This window comes from Cheilinus undulatus, linkage group 22 (genome assembly GCF_018320785.1).
Source record: "Cheilinus undulatus linkage group 22, ASM1832078v1, whole genome shotgun sequence".
Lineage (NCBI taxonomy): Eukaryota > Metazoa > Chordata > Actinopteri > Labriformes > Labridae > Cheilinus > Cheilinus undulatus.
In genome coordinates, this window is record NC_054886.1 from 32,640,382 (window position 1) to 32,664,484 (window position 24,103).

A 24,103-nucleotide genomic window follows, 5' to 3' on the forward strand; every position below is an offset into this window, starting at 1 on the left:
AATATTTATTTGCAATGACAAATAATGGTTTATATACAGTTATTATTTACATTAGAAAAATCTTTACAATCAACACTGAAGCTTGTTTGTATTAATCCGGATTTTCTGCCAGTTTCCTGATTTCCTCCAGCAGCTCTGAGAAACATGGCCGACCCTGAGCTTTCTGCAACAACACCAACAAAGAAGAAAAACACATGAAAAGGAGAAGGGGGAAGAAGTTTAACTGGTGGATTAAAGGTATGATAATATAAACCTAATTTTCCTTATCATAAAATAAACACGCTGCATTTAAAATCAAACATTTATTGAATATTGAAATGTCTGCCTGTATGATAAATTAACCTTATAAAGTTTGACTATAAAATTACAAATAGAAAACTCTAGATTGCGTACCTCATGCCAGCAGCGGTACATGATGGCGTAGAGCGGCTGTGAGGCACGGTGTGGGCGGTACAGTCTGACTCCTCTGGTGATGTCATTGACTACATCAGCATTAGTGCGGTTTTCAAATGGAGTCCGACCCTCCGAGTAGATCTCCCACATCACCACACCTGCACACACCAATATTCAGAGAGACGAAACTGAATAAACTACACGACGGTTTTTGAGGAAACAGGTTTAAAATATTGCCTATACATTTGTATCCCATACTCGGGCATGGTTGCAGTCAGTTCTTTTAATGTGGACTGTGTCCACATTAACTGGGAACTTGGCACCGCTGGAACTGTGTCCAGTCCACATTAATCACGCCCGAAACAACCTCCTCAAGTGGACTCAGGAATGCCCGAGTACAGTACGCTTTTGTTCATACTTGCCAAATGAACTGTGTTTTTGGGTCAAGTAGGGTCAGATCCAAGTCTGAGTCCCTAATGTGAAAGCCCTCTAAACAGTTGTTGACGTTGGTGTAACAATGGTCATTCATTGGAAAAATGTGGGATTTACAAAGAAATCACAAAAGTCAACTAGAAAATTCCTGGATTCAGACGGTGATCAGGATCACTCCCAAAATCTAATCAGTTCTTCCTTATGCAGTTTCTAACATTTCCTGAAAACTTCATCAAAATCCGTCCATAACTTCTTGAGTTATGTTGCTAACAAACTAACAAACAAACAAACCCACCCAATCACATAACCTCCTTGGTGGAGGTAATAAAAAAGATATTTCCAATTCTTTGTGTGTTTCCTTACCAAACGACCAGACGTCAGACTTGCTGCTGTATTTACTAAAATGAAGAACTTCGGGAGGTGACCACTTCACTGGGAACTTGGCACCGCTGGAACTAGTGTACTGGTTGTCCAGAACGTACCTGAAAACATGAGCACAAAACTAAGCTCACACTTTGTCTTTATGCTAAGCTAAGCTAACATTCTACCAGCTTCAAATCTATTTCATTAATACGGGAGTCAAATCTTTCATGGAATAAAATACTTCCTGCTACACGAGGCCTTTAAAAAAACGTTTTGACCCAAGAGTCTCAGTCATGTGATGATTATTGATAAAGTGAGACCACACCCACACCCATATGTGCACCAGTTAGCTACAGCAGTTTGATGGCTTGATTAAACATGTACATGCTCAGATGACACACATTCATTTAAAAAATTAAAACAAAATAAACTAGAAAAGCACTCAGAGAGCACAGACCTCTGCCATCAGCCCTATCTCCCATTAGTGAAGAATCCTTTAAAAACATTTCTGGGTCCAGATGGTGATCCGGATCACTCCCAAAATCTAATTTGCTGATTACTCCCTCCCCAATGGGGTGGAGACATGGTGAGGCAAAGCACTGGCTTTGCTACGTGTGGACTGTCATGGCAGATGCACCTATAGTCTCACCGGACGACTAAAAGTCATGGCAGAGGGTGAATATTCCTCTATTCCTCTCAGCATTGTGAGTATTCTTGCTACAATTTGCTGTCTTTCTCTCTGTTACCCTCCGACTCGTCTCCTCGACTGGGCGTGTGTCTGTCAAACTATATAAACCCCAAAACTTTGAATAGAAAGACACCAAAAACATGCTGCTGGGATTGCAGTTACTCATGTCCACCAACTCCTGGTGTAAAGTGGTAACAGTGAAGACCTCTGCCATTAACCCTATCTCCCAATAGTAGAGAATCCTTTAAAAAATTCCTGGATCCAGATGGTGATCCAGGTCAGTCCCAAAATCTAATCAGTTCTTCCTTATGCCATTTCTGACATTTCCTGAAAATTTCATCAAAATCCGTCCATGACTTCTTGAGCTATGTTGCTAACAAACAAACAAACAAACAAACAAACAAACCCACCCGATCACATTACCTCGTTGGCGGAGGTCAAAAACAATAATGAGACATCTAGAAATTAAAAGGATAATAATATATTTCTTTTAAATATGCCTTGCTCTCTTTTTTTAATTTAAAAAACATTTAAAGTTACTTTGAACCAAAAACCAGTCTATATGTCATGCAAATAATATTTAAGGAGAAAAACACTGATATTTGAAGACAATAAATTATTTTGTTTAGAAATCAAATAGTTAAAAATATTAAAGACAATCCACACTGAATGTTTTTTTGTATGGAAATACATGCTAAAACTTTAGGAATAAAATTGGATTTAGGTTTAAGGTAGCGGTCAGGATACTACCTGCAAAACCTGATTAGAAAAACATTCAATAAACTTGTTTAAACAGTCTGCTATTGCTATGTAGCTCTGTTTTGTGTAAACTAAGTAGAATAACATAGCTAATGCAGCTAAAGCTAAGCTCACAAAGCAGCTACATAAGCCTTGAGCTAAGTTATCTGTGGGTATATTTGCTTTAGCTCACACTGTTTAAGCTAACTTAGCTACATAAGCTTATATTAAATGTTAATTATGTAGTTAGCATAGCTATGTTAGCTTAAGCTAAAGCTACTCTTCATGTATTTACCTCTAAAATGGTTTGAAAACTCTCTAGCTAAGAGAGAATACACATTATTTCCTAGTTGGGCTTTTCTTTAAAAATCTGAAACCAAAAGGTGCCCGTACCTGGTCATTCCAAAGTCGCTGACCTTCACCACATTGTGCTCATTGACCAGACAGTTCCTGGCGGCCTGAATGACAGAAAAATAACCATGAAAAATCTGAATAAAATATCAACCTGGACCATATAATGTAGGGGTGTTTGAACTAAGACCCAGGGGTCAAATGCAGCCCACAGATAAACTGCAGGTTAATCAATCAATTTTTGATTAACCTGGAGCACGTTCTAAGAACAAAATAAAATATGGCCCACACTAGAAAATGAGGTTTGTGCTTTACTATATATGCTTCTTAGTATTAGCACAAGGCGCAGCTACCATGCTAATTGTGTAAACAAACATTTCGACAGGAAGCATTTATCAGTTTTTTTTGGAACAAACTCGAGACTACACTGTAATAGTAAACATATTGGCAACCAAAATAATAACAGTATTTTGGTACCAATAGCTTTCCAGAGGCAGAGCCAGTGGTAGCCAGGGCCTGACAGGACCCCCTGAAATCTGATTGGCCTTCCGAAAATCCTTACAATGATTGGCCTTTGCCTTATCCACTAGCCATTTGAGTGTTCTCAATCACTAAACATATCTTAATCTACATTAGATTGGTTTGAACTTCTTAAATATCCTCTGGTTTGAACTTCTTAAATATCCTCTGGTTTTAACTTCTTAAATATCCTCTGGTGAGGTTTATGAAAGTGGCCCAACCATACTTATATATTTCTGCATATGGCCCTCAGTAGAAAAAGTTTAGACACCCCTGTTATAATGTTTATTTAGATGGACATAGCAACAGATGCCTGGCAGTGAAGCCAATGCGTAAAAAAACAAAAACATTTCTGTCCCGATCATCTCCTTTCCTCACCAGATCTCTGTGGATGAAACTATGAGCCTCCAGGTACTCCATTCCCTCACAAACATCCTGGCACATGGACAGAAGCCACGCCTCCTTTAGAGTCCCGCCCCTCTGCCGTAGAAAATTTAGCAGGCAGCCGTTCTCCATAAACTCGGCCACAATCAGCAGGGGGCGCTGCTGCAGGCAGACACCATACAGCTGCACCAGCTTAGGATGGCACAACTTCCTGGTAGAAAACGACAAACACACAACGAGTTTCACTTCTTTATAACCACAGAGATGCTCTCAGAACTCATTCCTTTGTTCCCCACTTTCCTCCAAGTTTACATGTTAACCCATTAACGTCTTCACCCCGTCCTTACATCATGACCTTAGCCTCCTCGATGAAGTCCTCCTCGTACATGGCTCCCTCTCTGATTGCCTTGATGGCCACTTTGTGCTCAGCCCTCCACTTTCCGAGCCTCACCAGACCAAACTGACCGCTGCCAACCTCCTTCATAAAGGTCAGCTCACTGGGGTTGATCTCCCACTTCTCTGCAGGGAGGGGAAACAAAAAACAAAGACAGAGAGATAAAAGAGGAGAGTTGGGAAAGAGAAGGAAAGAGGCAAGGTTAGTCAACACCACATATACAAGGTTTAACTTGATACTTTGTGGGTTTTAAATTTCTTTCAGCTGAAAAACTTAAATGTAAAATAAATCAAAGCCTTCTTAATTTGTTTGCATATAGAGTAAGTTATGTTGATAGTTTCCAGTGACCCCCTATATTTGCAAACTCAGATCAAACAGGAAAGAAAAGAGACCACAAAGCAAGAGATCATCTGTACTTAACTTCTCTCTCTAGTTTTCAACACTTGACTGAAAAGCACAGTTAAGAAAAACTACGAGGAAGGAAGGCTAGAGGCAGCTCTGAATTTCTGATGATTCAGATGGACAAATCAGGGGCGTTGGCAGTTTCCACTAACCCTGTACATCTGCAAACTGAAAGTAAAGTGAAAAATTGTAAATAAAAACCAAAACAAAAACAACAACAAAAAACCCCAAAACAATTAAGAATAAAAATTTGAGAAAAAACAGCGACACCTCCCTTAGATTACGCCCTCAGCCTGGTCCTAAATCAAGCACAGGGTTCAAAAGCACCTCTAATCAAACAGGGAAACAAGAAGCAGCCTTGGCTCTGCACCACCATGAAAATAACTAATGATTTATTATTTTTTGTACATGCGGCATGAAGAGTAAGTTAAGATCGGATCTAAAGCCCTACATCTGCAGACCTAGATCAAACCCTAATCTATAAAAGGCCACTATATGCATAAAGCAGGAGATCATCTGCATATAAAGACACTTTATGGTAATCAATGAAAGCTGTAAGGGGACATGCATTTTTTATTTATTTATTTATTTTTAGTTTAGTTTAGTTTATTCAATCATGACACAACACCAAACATTTTGCACAGTACAGACATTTCAAACAAAATCAACAGTCATGTGTTGAATAATGACTGAAAAGGCATAGGCAGAAGCAAACTGCTTATTAAAGCCTATCCTACATTTTCAACTATTTAAGCTACCAACTTCCAGAAAAGCAAAGAAACAACAACAGATAATCAGTCACACTTATAAGCTTCAAAAATAGATTTACAAACCATTTTCTTGAAAACCAAAAGTGAATTACATGTTTTTACATTTATATTGGCATCATTCCAAAATTTAACTCCAACAATGGAAGCACATCTCCTTTTCATACCTTTTTTAGCTTTTTTGTACAATAAATTTATGAACACCTCTGAGATTATACAGACTCTCCTGAATTGAAAAGAACCTCTGTACTGAGTCAGGGAGCATTTTTGACTTTGCTCTGAACATCATTTGCATTATTTTATAATAAAACAAATCATAAAATTTCATAACATGAGAATTTAGAAAAAGTGGATCTGTGTGAGCATAGAAATCAGCCTTATTGATGATACTATGGCTCAATTTTGCAGTTTTATTATTGAATTTATGGTCGTTTTAAAGGTGGATCCCCACAATTCCACACATTAAGATATATAGGGAACAATTAATGAGTAATAGATTAGATGCAAGGCCTTAGAATTTATTACATTTCTGAATTTATACAGGATTGCAACTGACTTTGAAATTTTCCCTTTAATGTATTCAATATGTTGTTTCCATGTTTACTTTTGGTTGATGACAGCCACAAGGAATTTGGTCTCAAAAACTCTTTTAATGTCAACATTACAGATTTTTTTTTTTAAATTTCATTTATTACAAACAGAAATATGGAGAGTATACATACATAAATGTCATATCTCACAATTCATATTTCCCACAAAATAAATAAATAAATAAAATAGACAAAACAATTGCAAATAAAATTACAGATTTTTAATTTAATATTACCATCACTTTCCTTTGTATTTCCAAAAACCATAAATTTCGTTTTCTTAATATTTAAAGGTAATTTATTGACATCAAACCAAGTTTGGAGATTTTCCAGCTCCCTTTCTATACCACACAAAAGTTCTTTTAAATTCTTACCAGAGCAAAGTAAATTTGTGCCATCTGCAAATATTACATATCTAAAAAAAATCAGTCACATGAACAGTACTGGACCAATCACTGATCCTTGTGGTACTCCAAAGGTAATCTTTCTAAATGCTGACACAGTATCATTAATCTGCACTTTTGATTTCAGTGTGTTCCCTGTGAATATTAATACATTTTGGTTGTTTTTGAGATTCCAACTTATGTATCTAGTTGTTTCAGGACAACAATTAACAAAAGTTATTTTGCCATGATGGCTGGTTAATTTCAGTCACTTTCCTCAAAATCTTACGACACCAATCCTGAGAAAGATAGGAAAGGCTAAATTTTAGGGCTGCCTCAAAGATTAAAGTTACAATCATAATTAATCTCAGGATTCTGCAGTTCGTCATGATTAATCACACTCTTTCTATTGCATTTTAAAATTTTACTTTTTTGCACTGAAAACTGTTGGATACGAACCTGCCTTTATAGGTACACTGAGACATTAAGGAGCAGTGGCAGACTTATTTAGGGAGGCACTGCTGTGGCTAAGCAAAAGTGGGATAAAAAGCCAGATAGAGCATTCGATTAACCTAAATTTAACAAATAATTCTGTACTAATATCTAGTTTTTAACAGTTTGATAATTTAAGGGTCAGGCTTCTAGCACAATATTAAGTATTGAACGATAAAATAAAGCTAAAAAAACCCTCATGGTTTCTTCATTTGTTATAACTTCACACTGATAACATACATTTTATATAGTCTAGAATCTAAAAAGTTTTGACAGCTCACTTGACTTTGAATGATTTGGGTGAATATTTTTGAGACTTTATTTACCTGAGCTGAATCCAGCTGTAGCAGGAACACATCTCCCCATTGGTCCAACTGCATACCGCAACCTGGTCACCAAACCTGCACCCATGAGACAAACCACGTTGAAAGAAACCCATAAATCTTGGCATTTTTGTCTCATTAAAAGCTTGTACAACAGTTTTGAGTGGACGTACCGGCTGCGTTGTGTTCATGGTAGTGTACGACTTCAGGGATGGTATTGAATGTGTGTTTTTCAGCCAAATAAAACTGTCCACTGTCACTGATTTTGATCTGGTAATGGCGAATATCCCCGTTAGGACTGGACATAGACACAAAACAAACATAAAGGAAAAAAGTCAATTTTACAAGCAAATATACACAAAAAATAAATGATCTAATATGTCTGTGCAAAGTTGGGTATGGTATATTTCATCTTTAAATTTAAAATTTGATTTATCATTAATCACCTTGATGTTTTAGTAAAGACAGAGACCGTGTAGACTCCCTTCTGACTGGATTCCCGGACCAAAAAACCTCCCTCTTTGTTCTGAAAAACAACATTATTTTCACTCAGACTCTCAAATCTAGTGTTGCATTGTTCACAAGTTTAATTTCCAGTTAACTCGCCAATCTTTTAAAGTTAATCTATCATTAAATTTCCATTGCAGTGTTACAGGCTTTGCATTTTTGGCAGAAAAAAAAACATTCTCAATCAAAATGGACAAATGAATTATCACCTGAAAATGAAGTGTGGTTTATCATTAAAAACAGAGAGCTTATTTTTTTCATTTGGCTGATTGGTAAAGTGTTTTAAACTCTACTTGAAGAAAGGATAAACAGATGTTCAACACTGTGTCTCTGGAAAATAATAGATTGTAAATTCATAAACGGATAAAAAAGCAGACAGATTTTGAACCTCTTGTCTCAGCAGCTGCTCAGCTTCTGTCCTGGTGATGTTCTTGCAGTACCACCTTTAAGAAGAGTATAAACAATCAAAGGTTGCTTTTGAAAATCAGTAAAATTACTTTTACATACAGGCTTAAGAGGGAAATAATCAAGGTTTTCAGAAAAGTTCAATTAATATAAAACACTGTGGCTGCCTATTCAAAGCAAAGTGTATAAATATAATGGATATGATACAAATAAATGACATGAATCATAACAAAATTAGATTAAAAAGAAAAGTGGGATAAGAAATGATACGATAGGCACAATATGATTTTTTTTTTTTTTTGCTAAAGGCCCATCAGGTTTAAATCCATGCTACATTGTTTTCTTTACTTGATGGTTAGTTATAATGCAAGGCTGATAAAATTCAAACTGCACACCAAGCCATGTATTGCTATTTGTATTTGTATTTTGTATTTTGGAAACAAAAAATTTAAACAAATTAATAAAAAAAAAAAAAAAAAAAAAATGTTTTATCAGCATTCATTTCAGCTGTGTCAGCCTTCTTCACAGCAATCTGCTGTAGCAAATGAAAAACCTTTTGTACCTGTTGTCATTTTAATACTAAATTATCCAAAATATGTACTTTTGAAACAAACGCACAGATAGAAAATACCAGAAATCAAGCAGGAAAACACAAGGTTGATCAAGTTTTTTATATTTTTATATTATGTGATATTGTAGTATTAAAAAATAGTATAAGATAAAAAAATATCTGTGCAAACACATGCAAAAGTATCTTTAGTTTTTGTATGATTGTAGTAATCAAGCATGGTTGTACAAATTCCCACAGCACTAGGGCTGAACGATTTGTGAAAATAATTGCGTTTTTTTCCCCCTCAATATTGTGATTTAATATTCGGTTATCTTTAGGTTCCTCATCTTAGGTATTGTTCAACAGCCTCAAGCATTAAATCATTCTATATTATAGTCAGCACTATATTAGATAAATTAAACTAGAGGATGAAAGATTTGGGAAAAAAAAATTGGCTTATATATCAAATTAGGTATCAATTGCTATGCAGAAGGGGATGCCCATTTTTTATGTTTTTCTTATTTTGATTAAGAAAATCACATACATGAACTGGAGACGTCAGATTTTTGCAAACAATTCTAAAAAAAAAGACACTTGAATGTTTCCATAATGCGTAGAGCATAAAACTTCTGCAGCAAAAAAAAGTTTCAAACTGGTATTTTGATACATTTCAGGGTAAGGGAACATTGCACTGTCTGTGATTTATGTGTGTCTCAAGGCACACATAAATATAATACTAGACAACGTGAGAAGATACAAAACAGCTTTATTGTCCCCTTGAGCAAATTAGTTTTGAATACCAGTGCTGACACTTCAAGACAAAATTTACCCAGTGTGCATCACTTGAGGTACGCATCTAAAACTATTTTCAGTTATTGGGATGTGTATTTTAAATATAAATAAGGGACCAAGTCTTAATAAAGTAGTATCTAAATAGATATTTATGAGTCAAAAAGTCCCTGAGGAGGACCCCTGGTCCCAACAGATAGATAACTTTGGGATAAGATTTTCCCGCAATATAAACAAAGGTTGACTGATTGACTGAGGGATTGAACAGCAAGGTCTAAGCCTCCTTACAGCTCCAAAATGTCTTCAGATAAAGCCTAGGTCCCTATAGACACACTGAAACAATGAGTTTGTGGAAAATGAATAATATGTAGCAGCAGAACAATTATTCAACTTATCACAGACGTATATTTCTTTGTTTTCTTAGTTCCACCTGACCGAGAGACATGTTAAAATATTTTAATTTGGTGAGTTTGAGTTATGATACTCCTGTAAGAGCTGATGAAGATTCTATTAGATCTGAGTATGTCCTGTAGTTCTCTGGCTTTGTTACCTGAAAAGTCTAACATATTATGTTCACTGGCTATGATTGCTGTTAGCTAAACAAAGAATGACCATAGATTTGTCTTTGCCAGGGGCATAAACACCAGTCAGACCCCGCAGCCTGACTGGTTTGACAGACTTATGCAATGTTTGAGATTTTGGTCTGGTCTTTTGGTCTTTGGTGACTTTGGTCACACAAGAGCAGAGCCACTAATTTAAGCAAGTGTCCCAAACTTCAGGCCTTTTTTTCCCTGATTGATCTCTAAAAACTGAGGGTGTCGGACAGCGTCTAATATCACCATGGTAACAGCAGGTATGCCTGTTATGCTTAAGAAAGAAATATGAATGTCAGGCTTGTTGACCACTTTAATATTCCCTTTAAGGAAATAAAAAACTAAAACATTAGGGTCTGAAAATGTTACTTACGAGTTTGCCTCGATTCTGTTTCTCTCTGTCACATAGTTACTGGGGATGAAACCTTTATTCCTGGTAGAAACAAGAAGAAAGAGAACATGAACCACATGCATCTTCCATCTTTTGTTGTTTAATTTCTATTTACAGACTCATTTAACCTCCTACAACTCATACCACTTGAACAAAGCTGCTAGGAGACTTCATTAGAACTGGCTATAAAATAGCTTTAATTCCTCTTTTCCATCTGATTGAGATCAGCCTGCGGCCTCTACACCACAGCAGAGATGATATTTAGACATTTAGACCCTAACTTCTCGTGTGATACCGCTTATCATCACAGCAACTAAAATAGAGTTCTAGGTAAGATTTAAAAATTAATTGTTCAGAAGTTTTCCAGCATTTTGTGATAAAGAATGCCAACCTCGATCCTTACCCGTGTTTGTCCTGCGCTCTCCACCACAGCTGGTCCTGTTTGTGGAGGATGATGTACTCTTCTCCCTGTGGACACGACACGCCGCATCACAACATGTCTACTTTCTGGTTTTTGTGTGTTTTGTACGTGTGCCAGTACCTGTTTAAGTGTGAGGTCAGTGTCCTCCTTCGCCTTGAAGTCATACATGGCGACGACCACCAGCAACCCCCCGCCTATGCCGTCCACGTCTTCAGGAGGGGGGAGGGGGAGCTTCTTCATCGACCTGTCCACCTGGAACAAAGAAAGCGAACATGCTATACAGATAAAATATAACAAAACTCACAAACAGGCCCACACAGACACTGGGTCTTACCCGACAGCCGTTTCCTGGGTATCGTCTACTCTGGAAACACAGGGAGGTGCTTCCCTCCAGCTCCATGCGCGTGCTGTACTCCCTGAAATCAAACAGTCAAAACATTAGTTTCCATATGTTTTCTGAAAATGCATTTAAAAGGACCATGCAAATGAGTTCAAAAAGCTCAAACAACTAAGATAAGCATTGCAACTTTTGCCCTGGCCCTATAAACTCTGAGATAACCTGTAGAAATACGAGTATGGACAGAAATTTAACCTGAAACTTTAAAAATATAACTAGGAGATCCTATTTTTGGTCATATCAATGTTAGATATTCTAAAACATGTAGATACCTGGTCTGTACTGCACAGCAGCAGCAGAAGAAGGAGCGGATCGAGTGATCTGGAGAAGAAAACAGAACAATGAGTTTTAAAAGCATGAATGCTGCTGAAGATGGTTGAACACAGTCATGCACATCCAAGGATAATTATGTGGAGACAAGGCCGTCCATAAGGGGGGGATAAAGGGGAGAGCTTTCTGGGGCCCAGCCAAACTGGGGGACCATGTAGGTCAACAAAATCATGGTCTATTGTAAAGCAAAGCTGTGATATCCTTATTTTATATTAACCCTGAAAAAATAACCACTCTTATCAATGAAACAAATCATTTGTGTAGTATATAGACTTCTTTAAAATGTTAGTCTATTTTGTTTGTTAAAATGGGTTAAAAAATTGAAAAAAAAAATAGGTTAATAATGGCAAAAAATGGTGGAAAAGGTGGTGAAGTTGGATCTTAAAAGTAGCAGAAATAGGTTACAAGTGGCAAAAATGATAAAAGAATAGAAAAAAATGGCAAAAAAGAGGCAAAAATGGGCATACATAGTGGTAAAAAGTGGCTGAAAATGCTTTAAATTGGCAAAAATAGGTGGAAATCTGGTGAAACGGAAAGAAAAATTGATATAAGCTGGTAAAAAAAAGTGCTGACTGAGAAAGAAAAAATAGGCAGATATTGGCAGAAGTTGGTCAAACTGGCAAAAATGGGCATATCAGATAGTGAAATGTGGTTAAAATGGAAAAACATGGGCATAGGAAGTGGTTAAATGGGGTAATAGTGGCAATAACGGGTCAACAGAGGCAACATTTGGCTTATGTGGAAAGAACTGGTTTAGAAATGGCAAAAACAGGCAGAAAAAAAGTGATGGAAAGGGTTTAAAATGGCAAAAATAAGTGTTAAATTGCAAAAATGTGTCAAAATTTGTGGGGAAAAATGATGAAAACTGATCAAAATTTGTCAGAACTGGTGTAAAGTGGCAACAGTGGAATTGTATATTATTCTTTTTCTTTTTAAGGGAATCTGAAGACCCGCTCTTAGTGTTTCGCAACCCCAAAGGGGGTCCAGACCCCAAGGTTGACAGCCACTAAAGTAGAAGAAAGTTCTTTGGTCTGATGGGACCAAAATGGAGATTTTTGGCCATCAGACAAGATGGCAAACATTGACATCACCGCAAGCACACCATCCCCACTGTGAAGCACAGTGGTGGCAACATCACGCTGTGGGGATGCTTCTCAGCAGCCGGCAAAGGAAGAGGGTAAAATAAATGTATGTGGCAAAATATAGGGAAAATCTGGAGGACAGTCTTATTCAGTCTGCAACACAAGAACAGCTTAGGAGAACATTTATTTTCCAGTAAGACAATGAGTCGAAGCATTCAGAGAAAGCTACAAATAAACGGTTTAAACACAACAAGGAGAATTTTCTGGAGTGGCCGAGTCAAAGCCCAGACCTTGATCTAGTAGAGCATTTGTGGCTGGACTTGAAAAGGCCATTTACACCTGATCGCCGTGCAACCTGACAGAGCTTGAGTAGTTTTGTAAAGAAGAATGGAGAAAAATTTCAGTGTCCAGATGAGCCTGACTGAGACCTATCCACACAGACTCACTGATACTGACTTGAGGGGTGAATATTTATGAAGTCACTTGTTTTCATTTTACATTTTTAAAATTTATTTGACATTTCTTTGTAGAAGTCTGTTTTCGCGTTGACATTATTCGTTCAAATTTAACTTGAGGAAAATTAAATGTAGGTTTTGGCAGGTGATTTCAATACTGACAGTGTTTTTGGAGGTTAAATGTGTTTCTCATCAGTATAGAGTAATTGGTCTGTACCATAATGCAGCTGAGTTTATGTGCTGAATCTAATTTTTTCTGTGTTTTCTTTCAGTTGAATTCTGTCTTTGAGGTTTTGAGTAGGAGGTCGTTGTCAGGAAGTGCCGTTTCCTTTTCTGCAGAACTGACACACTCTCTGTCTTTATCTCAGCCAGTGTGTACATTTGTGTGCATGTTTTGCGGCTGAACACATGGCTCTGTGTGGGTCATTTTCTCACAGTTTTCATGCACAGGCTGTCTTCCTGTTTCTCTTCACGTCTGACTGCTTAAAGTAAAACGTCAAACTCACACATCTGGAAAGACGTGTGTTGTAAAATCTAAAAGAGAACTTTAAATTAAAAGTTACCCTCCCAGAGGTTTATCTGATACCTGTAAGAGTAATGAGGTCCTGTGGTTTTGTGGTAAACCAACTTCCCATTAAGAAACGTCTGATTTGTTAAAGGAGAACCGAGAAATTTCTCCTCTCTCACATGTAGACTTCACGTTTTAACTCTATAACTAAGCTTAAAGCTGCACACTTGTCCTTAGGATCATACAGTTTTAACTTAAATAGCAAACTGACATTTTGGTTTTGTGAATGAATTTCACATAATGATGGAGAAAAGCTGTTTAAAGTGGCCTTTGTGGTTCTTGCTGTGACAAGCCCAGAGTGCTTGAAGACAGTCAGGCTGCAGACCGTTCATCTGGGACTCTGTATCTCAGAAAGCAAGTGCTGTAATTTGCTGGTACACTGTATTTCTGGTTTTATTTATTTTTTTCTTAAATTCAACTTTATTCGTAAACAAAGTATAGCAGTCATATTTGTGTAATAGCCATATTGCAAACATTACAGACTAAGCAACATTTCATAACTGAAACAGAAAGGTCAGAGGTCTAATCCAGGATTAAATAATGCATGGATCTGTTTTAGAGGTAGTCACACCAATGATCACTTTGGCTTTGTTAGCTGTAGCTAAAGCTAACATGGCTATGCTAGCTACTACACTACTACATAAGCCAAGGTAGCAAAGTTAGCTTTAGCAAAGGTAGATAAAGCTAACATGGATATGTATCTTACATAGCTTCTTTGTGAGATTAGCTTTTACTTCACAATGCTAACATAGTTAAGTTAGCTTTAGCAAATGTAGCTAAAGCTAACCTAGCTACATAGTTGTGTAGCTACACAGAAATATGTTACAGGGTCACCACAGCCTCACAGTGTGTAAGGCAGGAGTAACCTTTGACTCCTTGAATCTAATCAGTTTATCCTTGAGTCAGGGTGGACCTTAATGTAAAGTCTGAAGAAAATCTCTCAAAGCACTCTGAAGAACATCAAGAATGTACAACCATGAAACTTAATGCCTTCAGCCCTGATTATCTGTCATTTAACTCAGGGACATGAGAAACTGCTACACTCTAAGCTTTCTATCCCATTGTACCAGTAGGAAACAGAACTGAAACTTTGACTTTAGTTTCTATGAACTCAGCTGATCAGCTACATAGCAGGCAGGTGCCTCTGCTCTTCTAAAGCTCGGAGTCTCCATTTCCCCCTCTGTAGATCTATTTGAATGGCAAAATATCACTACATGAAAAAGTCACAAAACTCTGTTCAATCTGGATTGTTGATTAAATTGGAGCTCCCATAAAAACCAACATTTTAAAATCTTTTAGATAGGCTCCAGCTCATTATTCAAGCCCTGGTGATTTGATGAACTACTAATATCTGTATCCGATATCTGATATCTGGGACTGTGTGTCAGAGACTGTCCTCTGCAGTGTAGGGCCCCCCCAGGGAATGGTGCTGGTGCCATTCCTCTTCACCCTCTACACTACTGACTTTCCCATCTGTCACCCACCTGCCACCTGCAGAAGTTCTGTGACGACTCTGCCATCGTCGGCCTCATCACAGATGGGGATGACCGGTCGTACAGAGGGCTCATCCAGGACTTTGTGGACTGGTGCCAGCAGAACCAACTCCAGATTAATGCTAGTAAGACCAAGGAGCTGGTTGTGGACTTTCGTTGGCGCCCCCACTCCCCCCATCACCAGTGAACATCCAGGGAAGGGACATTGAGATGTGACATCTTACAAGTACCTGGGTGTTCATCTGAACCATAAACTGGACTGGACTGATAACACTGTTGCACTTTACAAAAAAGGTCAGAGCGGACCCTATCTGCTCAGGAGGCTGAGGTCTTTTTGGGTGCAGGCGGCACTCCTGAAGACCTTCTATGAATCTGTTGTGGCCTCGGCCATCTTCTACAGCGTGGTCTGCTGGGGGAGGAGCATCACATCAGCTGACAGGAAGAGGCTGGACACACTTATAAAGAAGGCCAGCTCTGTCCTGGGATGCCCTCTGGAACCTGTGGAGGAGGTGGGGGAGACGAGGATGACAGCCAAGCTGTCCTCCACGATGGACAACAACTCCCATCCCCTCCAACACACACTCACTGCACTAAGGAGCTCCATTAGTGACAGGATGCTACACCCGAAGTGTGTGAAGGAGAGGCAGGTCTTTCCTTCCTGCTGCTGTTAGGCTCTACAACAGAAACTGCTCAAAATAATCTGTGCAATAACTGATATTTATATGTATAATCTGTACACGTTTGTATATATATATATTTGTGTATATATATATGTGTATGTAGGTGTACATATTAGTATTTCAACTAAACCCAATCTGTAATATACCCAACCTGTACATAACTGTTTGTAAATACTATTTATATTTTGTAAGACGTTTTTATATTCCATATTTTTTATTTATTAGTGCTCTTGCAACACTACTTTTATTTGTATTCTATTTCTATTGTGTTTCTGTCGCCAATGGCCTGTTTTGTCCCGCTTTGTCTAAGATACTTTTTGCTGCTGTAAACTGGAATTTCCCCTTGTGGGACTAATAAAGGAATATCTTATCTTTATAAGATTTCTGTGAAATCAATACTATCATGAAATATCTAAAGATAATAATTGTTGTCTGGAGGATGTAACACCAGCATTTAGTTTGGTTTCCTTTTGTATGGACCCTAAAAAGATATGTTCTTGTGGTTAAACCACCAAAACATCATGTACGTGAATTACAGTAAGTAACTCAAATTTCCATATACACAGTTCATGTATTCTCAGGCACAAATAACAAAAACATCCATAGTAGCCAGCAGAATGAACTCCAGTATCTGTATGAAGTATGTTATATCGTCCAGTTAAAACCCAGGTGGTTTCCAGTGCTCATGTTAATTTTTAATAAAAATAAGGGGAATGCACAATATAATCAGCATGAAATCCATATCGACAGAAACATTTCTGCCAATACTTACAGCTGAAATATCAGCTGTAAATATCAGCCTATATTAACTTTAAATACTTGGCTTTATCCGCTGTAAAGATTGGCCTGTATTGAGTGCAAATGTTAACCTTTATCGGCCGTAATTGTTTTGCTTTATTTGCTGTGAATATTAGTTATTATAAGCTGTAAATATTGGGCTATATCAACTGTAAATATATTGTCTTGTATCAAGTGTAAATGTCGGCCTAAATCAGCTGTAAATTCCTGCCTATTTCAGCTGTATATATTGCCTGTGAATATGAGCCCTGATCAGCTTTAAATATCAGCTTCTATGGACTCTAAATATCAGCATATTTTAACCTGCAAATATCTGCCTATAACGGTTGTCAATATCGGGCTATACTGGTTGTAAATTCAGCTAACATTGAGTGTAAGTATTTGGCCTGTATTAGGTGTAAATATCAGCCTATATCAGTTGTAATTATCGGGCTATATCAGCTGTAAATATCAGGCATTATCAGCCGTAAATATCAGTCTATATCAGCTGCAAATATCAGTCTACATCAGCTGTAAATATCAGGCATTATCAGCCGTAAATATCAGTCTATATCAGCTGCAAATATCAGTCTATATCAGCTGCAAATATCAGTCTATATCAGCTGTAAATATCAGTCTATATCAGCTTTATAACAGTCTATATCAGCTGTAAATATCAGTCTATATCAGCTGTAAATATCAGTCTACATCAGCTGTAAATATCAGTCTATATCAGCTGTAAATATCAGTCTATATCAGCTTTATAACAGTCTATATCAGCTGTAAATATGTCTATATCAGCTTTATAACAGTCTATATCAGCTGTAAATATCAGTCTATATCAGCTGTAAATATCAGTCTATATCAGCTGCAAATATCAGTCTATATCAGCTGCAAATATCAGTCTTTATCAGCTGTAAATATCAGTCTATATCAGCTGCAAATATCAGTCTATATCAGCTGTAAATATCAGTCTATATCAGCTGCAAATATCAGTCTTTATCAGCTGTAAATATCAGTCTATATCAGCTGCAAATATCAGTCTATATCAGCTGTAAATATCAGTCTATATCAGCTGCAAATATCAGTCTATATTAGCTGTAAATATCAGTCTATATCAGCTTTATAACAGTCTATATCAGCTGTAAATATGTCTATATCAGCTGTAAATATCAGGCTATATCAGCTGTAAATATGTCTATATCAGCTGTAAATATCAGGCTATATCAGCTGTAAATATCAGTCTACATCAGCTGTAAATATCAGTCTATATCAGCTGTAAATATCAGTCTATATCAGCTTTATAACAGTCTATATCAGCTGTAAATATCAGTCTATATCAGCTGTAAATATCAGTCTATATCAGCTTTATAACAGTCTATATCAGCTGTAAATATCAGGGTATATCAGCTGTAAATATCAGTCTACATCAGCTGTAAATATCAGTCTATATCAGCTGTAAATATCAGGCTATATCAGCTGTAAATATCAGTCTACATCAGCTGTAAATATCAGTCTATATCAGCTGTAAATATCAGTCTATATCAGCTTTATAACAGTCTATATCAGCTGTAAATATCAGTCTATATCAGCTGTAAATATCAGTCTATATCAGCTTTATAACAGTATATATCAGCTGTAAATATCAGTCTATATCAGCTTTATAACAGTCTTTATCAGCGGTAAATATCAGGCTATATCAGTTGTAAACATTGGGCCATAACGGCTGTAAATACCAACACAAATTGTCTGTAAATATCGGCTTTAATGGACTGTAAATATCAGCCTATATCAGTTATAAGTATCGGTGATAATATTGTTATAATATCCAATATCATGCATCCTTAAAAAATAAAGACAAGACAATGAAAAGCTCCTCTAGCTGCCAGTTACATGCTAATACCAACATTAGCTGCTGCTCGACTGCTATCCTCCTCATTCTGAATGTGATAACACCCTGAAGCTTTCATGTGTTATTCAAAGTACCATATGCCATTCGGTCTGATATTTATTGTGTTATAATCTGTAACTTGCTGACATTATGAAGGTAATGTCTGCTAAATTCCCTGATCTCAAATATTAAGTGTATTGTTTTATGTTTGTTAGTTTTAAGAGGTTTGTACTTACTTGAGTGAATCATGATCGATATTCTTTTGTCGGTTTGACCTTTTCTCCTCTTAATCCCTCCTCCTCCTCCTCTTCTTCTGCTCCAGATTTTCTTTTATGGGCTCTTTTGGGGTCAGTGATGATTTCTCAACATTCAGTTGCATCGAGAGAGTTGGTGTGATGCATTAGGTGGGAAATGGCTGAGACAGAAACAAAGGGAAAGAGAGAGAGAGTGAGAAAGAGAGACAGAGAGGCAGGTGGGCGGAGGATATAGAGAGGTTGAAGGTGAGAAAAAAGATATGAGGAGGATAGAGTAAAAGACAGAAGAGAAGGCCAAGAAAGGACAGATACCGATTAGAGATAATTTTTCCACCTCTGTTACGGTGTGACAAAAAAAGTATTATTATTAATGTGGTAAAAGAGAGTTAGAGAGCGAGTGGAGAGAGATTAAGACAAAGAGAGGAAGTGAAAGAATGACGTCTGTCAAACCACAAAGCATCCGTCTTTGAGAATCCAGGAAGAAAACACGCTAAGACAACCATGTGACTTCAAATCATCATAACATACAAGTTAATCTGGAGATTTACTGGGTAGGACCTTCAAACAAACTAACCAAAAAGGAAAAGTGGCCAACACAGTTTGTAGACTACTGTTTAAAAAGTACTGTTCCTGAAATGAAATGTCCAAATCAATTTAAAAAAATGACAACTACAGTGTTTTACAGAGCCTATAAAAAGTATTCATCTTCTTAGATGTTTTACCCTTTAACTGAATTCATAAATAAGTCATGGACAATCTAATTTGGCTTTTTTGACAAAAAAAAAAAAACAATGCCAAAAGACTATTCTTCTTTGCAAAACTCTTCAAGCTCTGTCACGTTGCACAAGAAAAGGCATGAACAGCGCTTTTCAAGTCAAGCCACAAATTCTCTACTAGATTGAGGTGTGGCCCTGACGTGGCCACTCCACAACATTCCCCTTGTTGTCTTTGAACCATTTCTCCTTAGCTTTCGGTTTCAAGTCGTAATTCTCTAGCAGACTGAATAAGATTGTCCTCCAGGATTTTTCTAGATTCAATTCACCCTCTCCCTTTATGAGCCTTCCAGGGCTGGCTGCTGAGAAGCATCCCCACAGCATGATGCTGCCACCACCTTGCTCCACAGTAGGGATGGTGTGTTTATGGTGATGTCAGTGTTTGGCGTCTTGTCTGATGACCAAAAATTGGTCTCTGGCACCTTTATTTTGGGGGTCGCGGGCTGAAAAGGTTGAGAACCCCTGTTCTACTTGACATTGGAGTCCAAAGAAAGTCCAAGAAAGTTCTTGGACCCAAGAACTTTCTTTCTCTTGACCATGGAGTCTCCCACATACTTTTTGGTGAACTCTAGACTAGATTGAATCTGAGTTTTCTTCAACAGTGTCTTTCTCTTTGCCACTCTCCCATAAAGCTCTGACTGGTGAAGAACCCGGCCAACAGTTGTTGTCTGCAGAGTCTTTCCCATCTCAGCTGCTGAAGCTTGGAACTCCTTCAGAGTAGTCATAGGTGTCTTGTGGTCTCTCTCACTTGTCTGTGAGGGCGGCCTGATCTAGACTGTTTTTTAAGGAGTAAATCCTTAGAAAACAGTCAGATTCTTTACAAGGTCATTGTGTCAGCTGGTATGACGTGAGCCTGACATACTTGCTACAGCGTGGCTAACATCACAAGCTAGCACTGCCAGCCTTCGTTCCTCTTTGCAGATTAATATCGAGCTTTGATGAGTGGCCTCTTTTCACTTCGGTTGAGTATTTATACGTGAGTTCAACCCTTGACAGCCTACATACCACTCTATTTCCATTTACTACTGTTATACCCCACTGTTCCTGCTACATGCTAACCACTAAGCTACCACTAAACTTCTCATATTTACATCCAGTGAAGTGTCGTGGGAAAGCTCAGACAGAAAGGAAGCGGCCATTAACTGAAGCTACAGCGGCCTCTAGTGGCAGGAGGTTCATTACAGTTTAAAAGAGCATCACAGACAGGGATTGGGTAATTAGTTTGACCGACTCTTAAATCTTGTTACGGCTGATTTGATAAACAAATTCAACCTCGCACATCCCTGATCTAGGCAGATTTACACATGTGCCACATTCCTGCCATTTCTTGATGATGGATTTAACTGACCTCTGCGGGATGTTCAGAGCCTTGGGTATATTTTTGTATTCATGTTTTTCTATACTCTGAGTTGCTTGGGGTGTTCTTTTGTCTTTATGGTGTAATGGTAGCCATGTTATTTGATTAACCTGAGACTGGACCTTCCAGCGAGGTGTCTTTATACTACAATCACCTGAGACACATTCACTGCACTCAGAGGATCTCCTGACTATCGCCAGTTGGCTTGACCTCTGTTGAATTAGGTCAGTCACTTTAAAGGGGGTGAATATTTTTGCAGTCACTTATCTTACCTTGCATGTTTTTCTTGTTGACATTTTTTTTTGTAGAAACCTGTTTTCACTTTGACATTAAAGCTAAATTATAGTGACCATAACTGATTTATAAAATCATTTTAAGAGTAAAAAGAACAGGCAGTCGTTTGACTGAGGAGCTGAAATGTGAGTCTCATAAAAGAAGGAACAGAGGAGCTGAAATGTGACATTTCTCGTCTCTCCTGACTGACTCACCTCTTTCTCTCTGTCAAACTCTTCGGCTAGAGCAGTGAGGAAGTTTCTGTGTGCTGCTGTGTCTCCGCGTCCCTTCCTCATTTCCTCGATCCCGCTCCTCGGATTTACAGCGACGTGGGAAACAAACGTACACTAATGAGGCTCATAACGAACTAATGACGGCCAAAGGTAAGGAGATATGTCAACGCTTAATTTATATATTTACGATAACTGCCGTTACGCAAACTGTGGCTGTGAAGACCGCGGACCAATAAGATTAGGTTCTCATTAACATAAGCTGCAGTTTTACCACAGCGAACTGCTTCAACCTCACATTATTATACGGAAATACAGCTAACGTTTGAGTTTTTAAGCTAACGTTTCTCTAACGTCTCTACTGGTGACAGTGCAGAGGTAAGAAACAACATTTAAGAGCCTTAAACTGTCATGGAACTAGAAACTATCCTGTAAGAATGTATTGTTTGAGTTGCAGCTGTGTTACTTCAGTTAAATTTTGATACTTTAGCGCTGTTTTCTTTGTAATAAAGCACATTCACCTGTAAGCAGGTGTACTGGGAGCGGCTTGATAGTAGCTGCATTCAAGTACTGTGGGACACAAGGACGCCGTGGTTAAAAATTACGACAAATCTATATTTTCGGTGGTAAACGCGTAAAATATTGACACAAGGAAAAGTGATATAACATGCAAGTTATCTAGTGCCAAAGCCCTGCATGAGGCTAGTTAAGTAAAAGCACAGATTAACTTAAGTTACTGTCAGTAGCATAAAGAGTCCAATGTATGGAAGACCAAAGTGGACAACATCCATGAAGTTTTTGTTTGTTTGTTTTTGTTTAATTGCTTTGATTTAAGTCTTTGGACCTTGTAGCGCCACATAATAAATTTTCAATTCATTATCTAATAACGCCACATTTTGTAAGCCACTAAGCAGTTAGGGTTAGGGCAAGGTAGTAGGGTATACCCTGGAGCCCACCTTAAGTCCTAGAGTTAAGGTTAGGTGTTTAGTCTAGAGCCCTGAAGGGGGGTTAGGTTTAGGCATAAGTCACTAAGCGGTTAGTGTTAGGGCAAGGTAGTTGGGTAGGGCATACCTTGGAGCCCACACTAAGTCCTATGGTTAGGGTTATTACATAATGTGGCGCTACAGACCCTAAAGGCACACTGTGTCATGTTTAGCCTTGTTACAAACTTTGTGAAAATGAAACAAAAGATTTATCCTACCCAAGTAAATGAGTAATCATCTGAATATCCACCGTATTCCTGGGGGGTCTACAGCATAGACATAATATATGTAGACGCCGCATTGGCTTGTGGGCCGTATGTCAAAGCCGCCGCCATTTTGCCAGAGGCATTCCTGGGCAAGATGCCTCCCTCCTGGGCTGCGTGGGGCTGACAAGATTGTGTGGGATAACATTTCAACCAATAACAAAACCCTTTATCCCCTATATACCTGCATTTGTTTATGGAAAGGTCTTGCCTCTGGCAATATGGCAGACACATTGACATATAGCGGCAGCAGGCAAACACAGTCAATGAGGTATATAGTTTTTATGGTCTGCAGTAGCAATGTGCTTGCTAATGCTAGCTAATGTGGGTGGAGCTTCCTTTTCAGTAACAGTAGCAAAAACGATATTCTTCCAATGACTTACTAAAGGGATTTAGCATTAAGAGCGGTTGTTTTGAAAGATAAATATTTTCGGTAGTAAATACTGCTTCATTTTTGTCAAATCAAACGTCTTGCTGAAGTTATATAAGCTGAAAGTTATAAATTACATTTTCCGTTATGCTCAGTACCTGTTGTTCTGTTCTTGGTACTAATAATGTGACAAAGTCAAATATATGTCTTCAACAACAGTGTTTAAAACATGCTGTTCACTGTCTAAATGCATCGGGGATGTGATTCTGTCAATATTGCTTTATCATTAATTCTTAATACAAAATTTGAGCTATGCCAAACTGAAGAGTTGACCACTTAAGTCATGGATAGTAACATTAATATGACTCCCACATTTTAAGAGGGATTAGTTGGAGAAATAAGAATTTCGGCAACCCCACAAACTGAACAGAGAAATGTTATCTGAAGGTGGTGTCTAAAGTCCTTTAACAAAATGCGATCATCTATAGCTATACTGATATGAAGCTGATAAAGTTGGCTAGCTTAAACATGCTTGTCAAGGTTATCTAAGGTACTTTCTTCACTTTGTCCTTTCTAGTAGAGGGCAGAGAAATAATATTATCCTGTTTGAGGTGTAACAGACAAAGTTTACCTATTTTAGTCTCCCAATAACTCTAACAATCACATTTAGTATTTCGTGACAATGCAAAGGACCGGGAGTTGCACCGCAAAGTATCATGGGAGCTAGGAATAAGGTGGATTAAACTGTTATATTTTTATTAACTTAGAATAAGTCTACAGTCTATGTCTAAAATAACACAGTTTGCCACAGTTGCCACAATAAGTATGAATTTTAATGTAGAATTGATGGTTAAATGTCGTTAATATTCCCAGTTTTACACATTATGTCTTCATGTCGGTGTTAGTATTCCACTTTTTCATGCTATCAAGCAGGCCTGCCAACAGAACTAGCTAAGCCCCTGACAAACCCAGCTGTGATTTATTGATGGTATCAATGCATATCAATCAGTCAACCAATCAGTCATTGTAGAATTCATAACCAAAGTTATCTC

The 24,103-nt window shown here is 37.8% G+C and overlaps 2 protein-coding genes across 5 annotated transcripts in view; one reads left to right on the plus strand and one right to left on the minus strand.

Annotated features, from left to right (window-relative positions):
* Positions 1-21,507, minus strand: txk (TXK tyrosine kinase). Of its 2 annotated transcripts, XM_041778751.1 has the most exons (17): positions 21,421-21,507; positions 18,785-18,963; positions 11,545-11,593; positions 11,210-11,291; positions 10,996-11,127; positions 10,858-10,922; positions 10,437-10,496; positions 8,115-8,169; positions 7,666-7,745; positions 7,393-7,517; positions 7,223-7,297; positions 4,216-4,387; positions 3,863-4,079; positions 3,008-3,072; positions 1,189-1,307; positions 394-551; positions 1-163 (listed from the first exon to the last, which is right to left on the minus strand). In XM_041778751.1, exons 2-17 carry the CDS (start codon positions 18,795-18,797, stop codon positions 92-94), a joined length of 1,539 nt encoding a protein of 512 aa, XP_041634685.1. In that variant the 5' UTR covers positions 18,798-18,963; positions 21,421-21,507; the 3' UTR covers positions 1-91. The 2 variants fall into 2 exon arrangements, with proteins under 2 accessions (XP_041634685.1, XP_041634687.1); XM_041778753.1 differs by lacking the exon at positions 21,421-21,507 and having other exon boundaries at positions 18,785-19,145.
* Positions 21,452-24,103, plus strand: part of tec (tec protein tyrosine kinase) — a 21,973-nt gene continuing 19,321 nt past the window's right edge. For 2 of the 3 annotated variants that reach the window (XM_041778748.1, XM_041778750.1), the window contains exon 1: positions 21,452-21,588. The gene's annotated coding sequence lies outside the window, so the exon portion shown is untranslated. Of the gene's footprint in view, positions 21,589-21,644; positions 21,814-24,103 lie in introns of those variants that run through there. The other variant, XM_041778749.1, reaches the window with a different exon arrangement.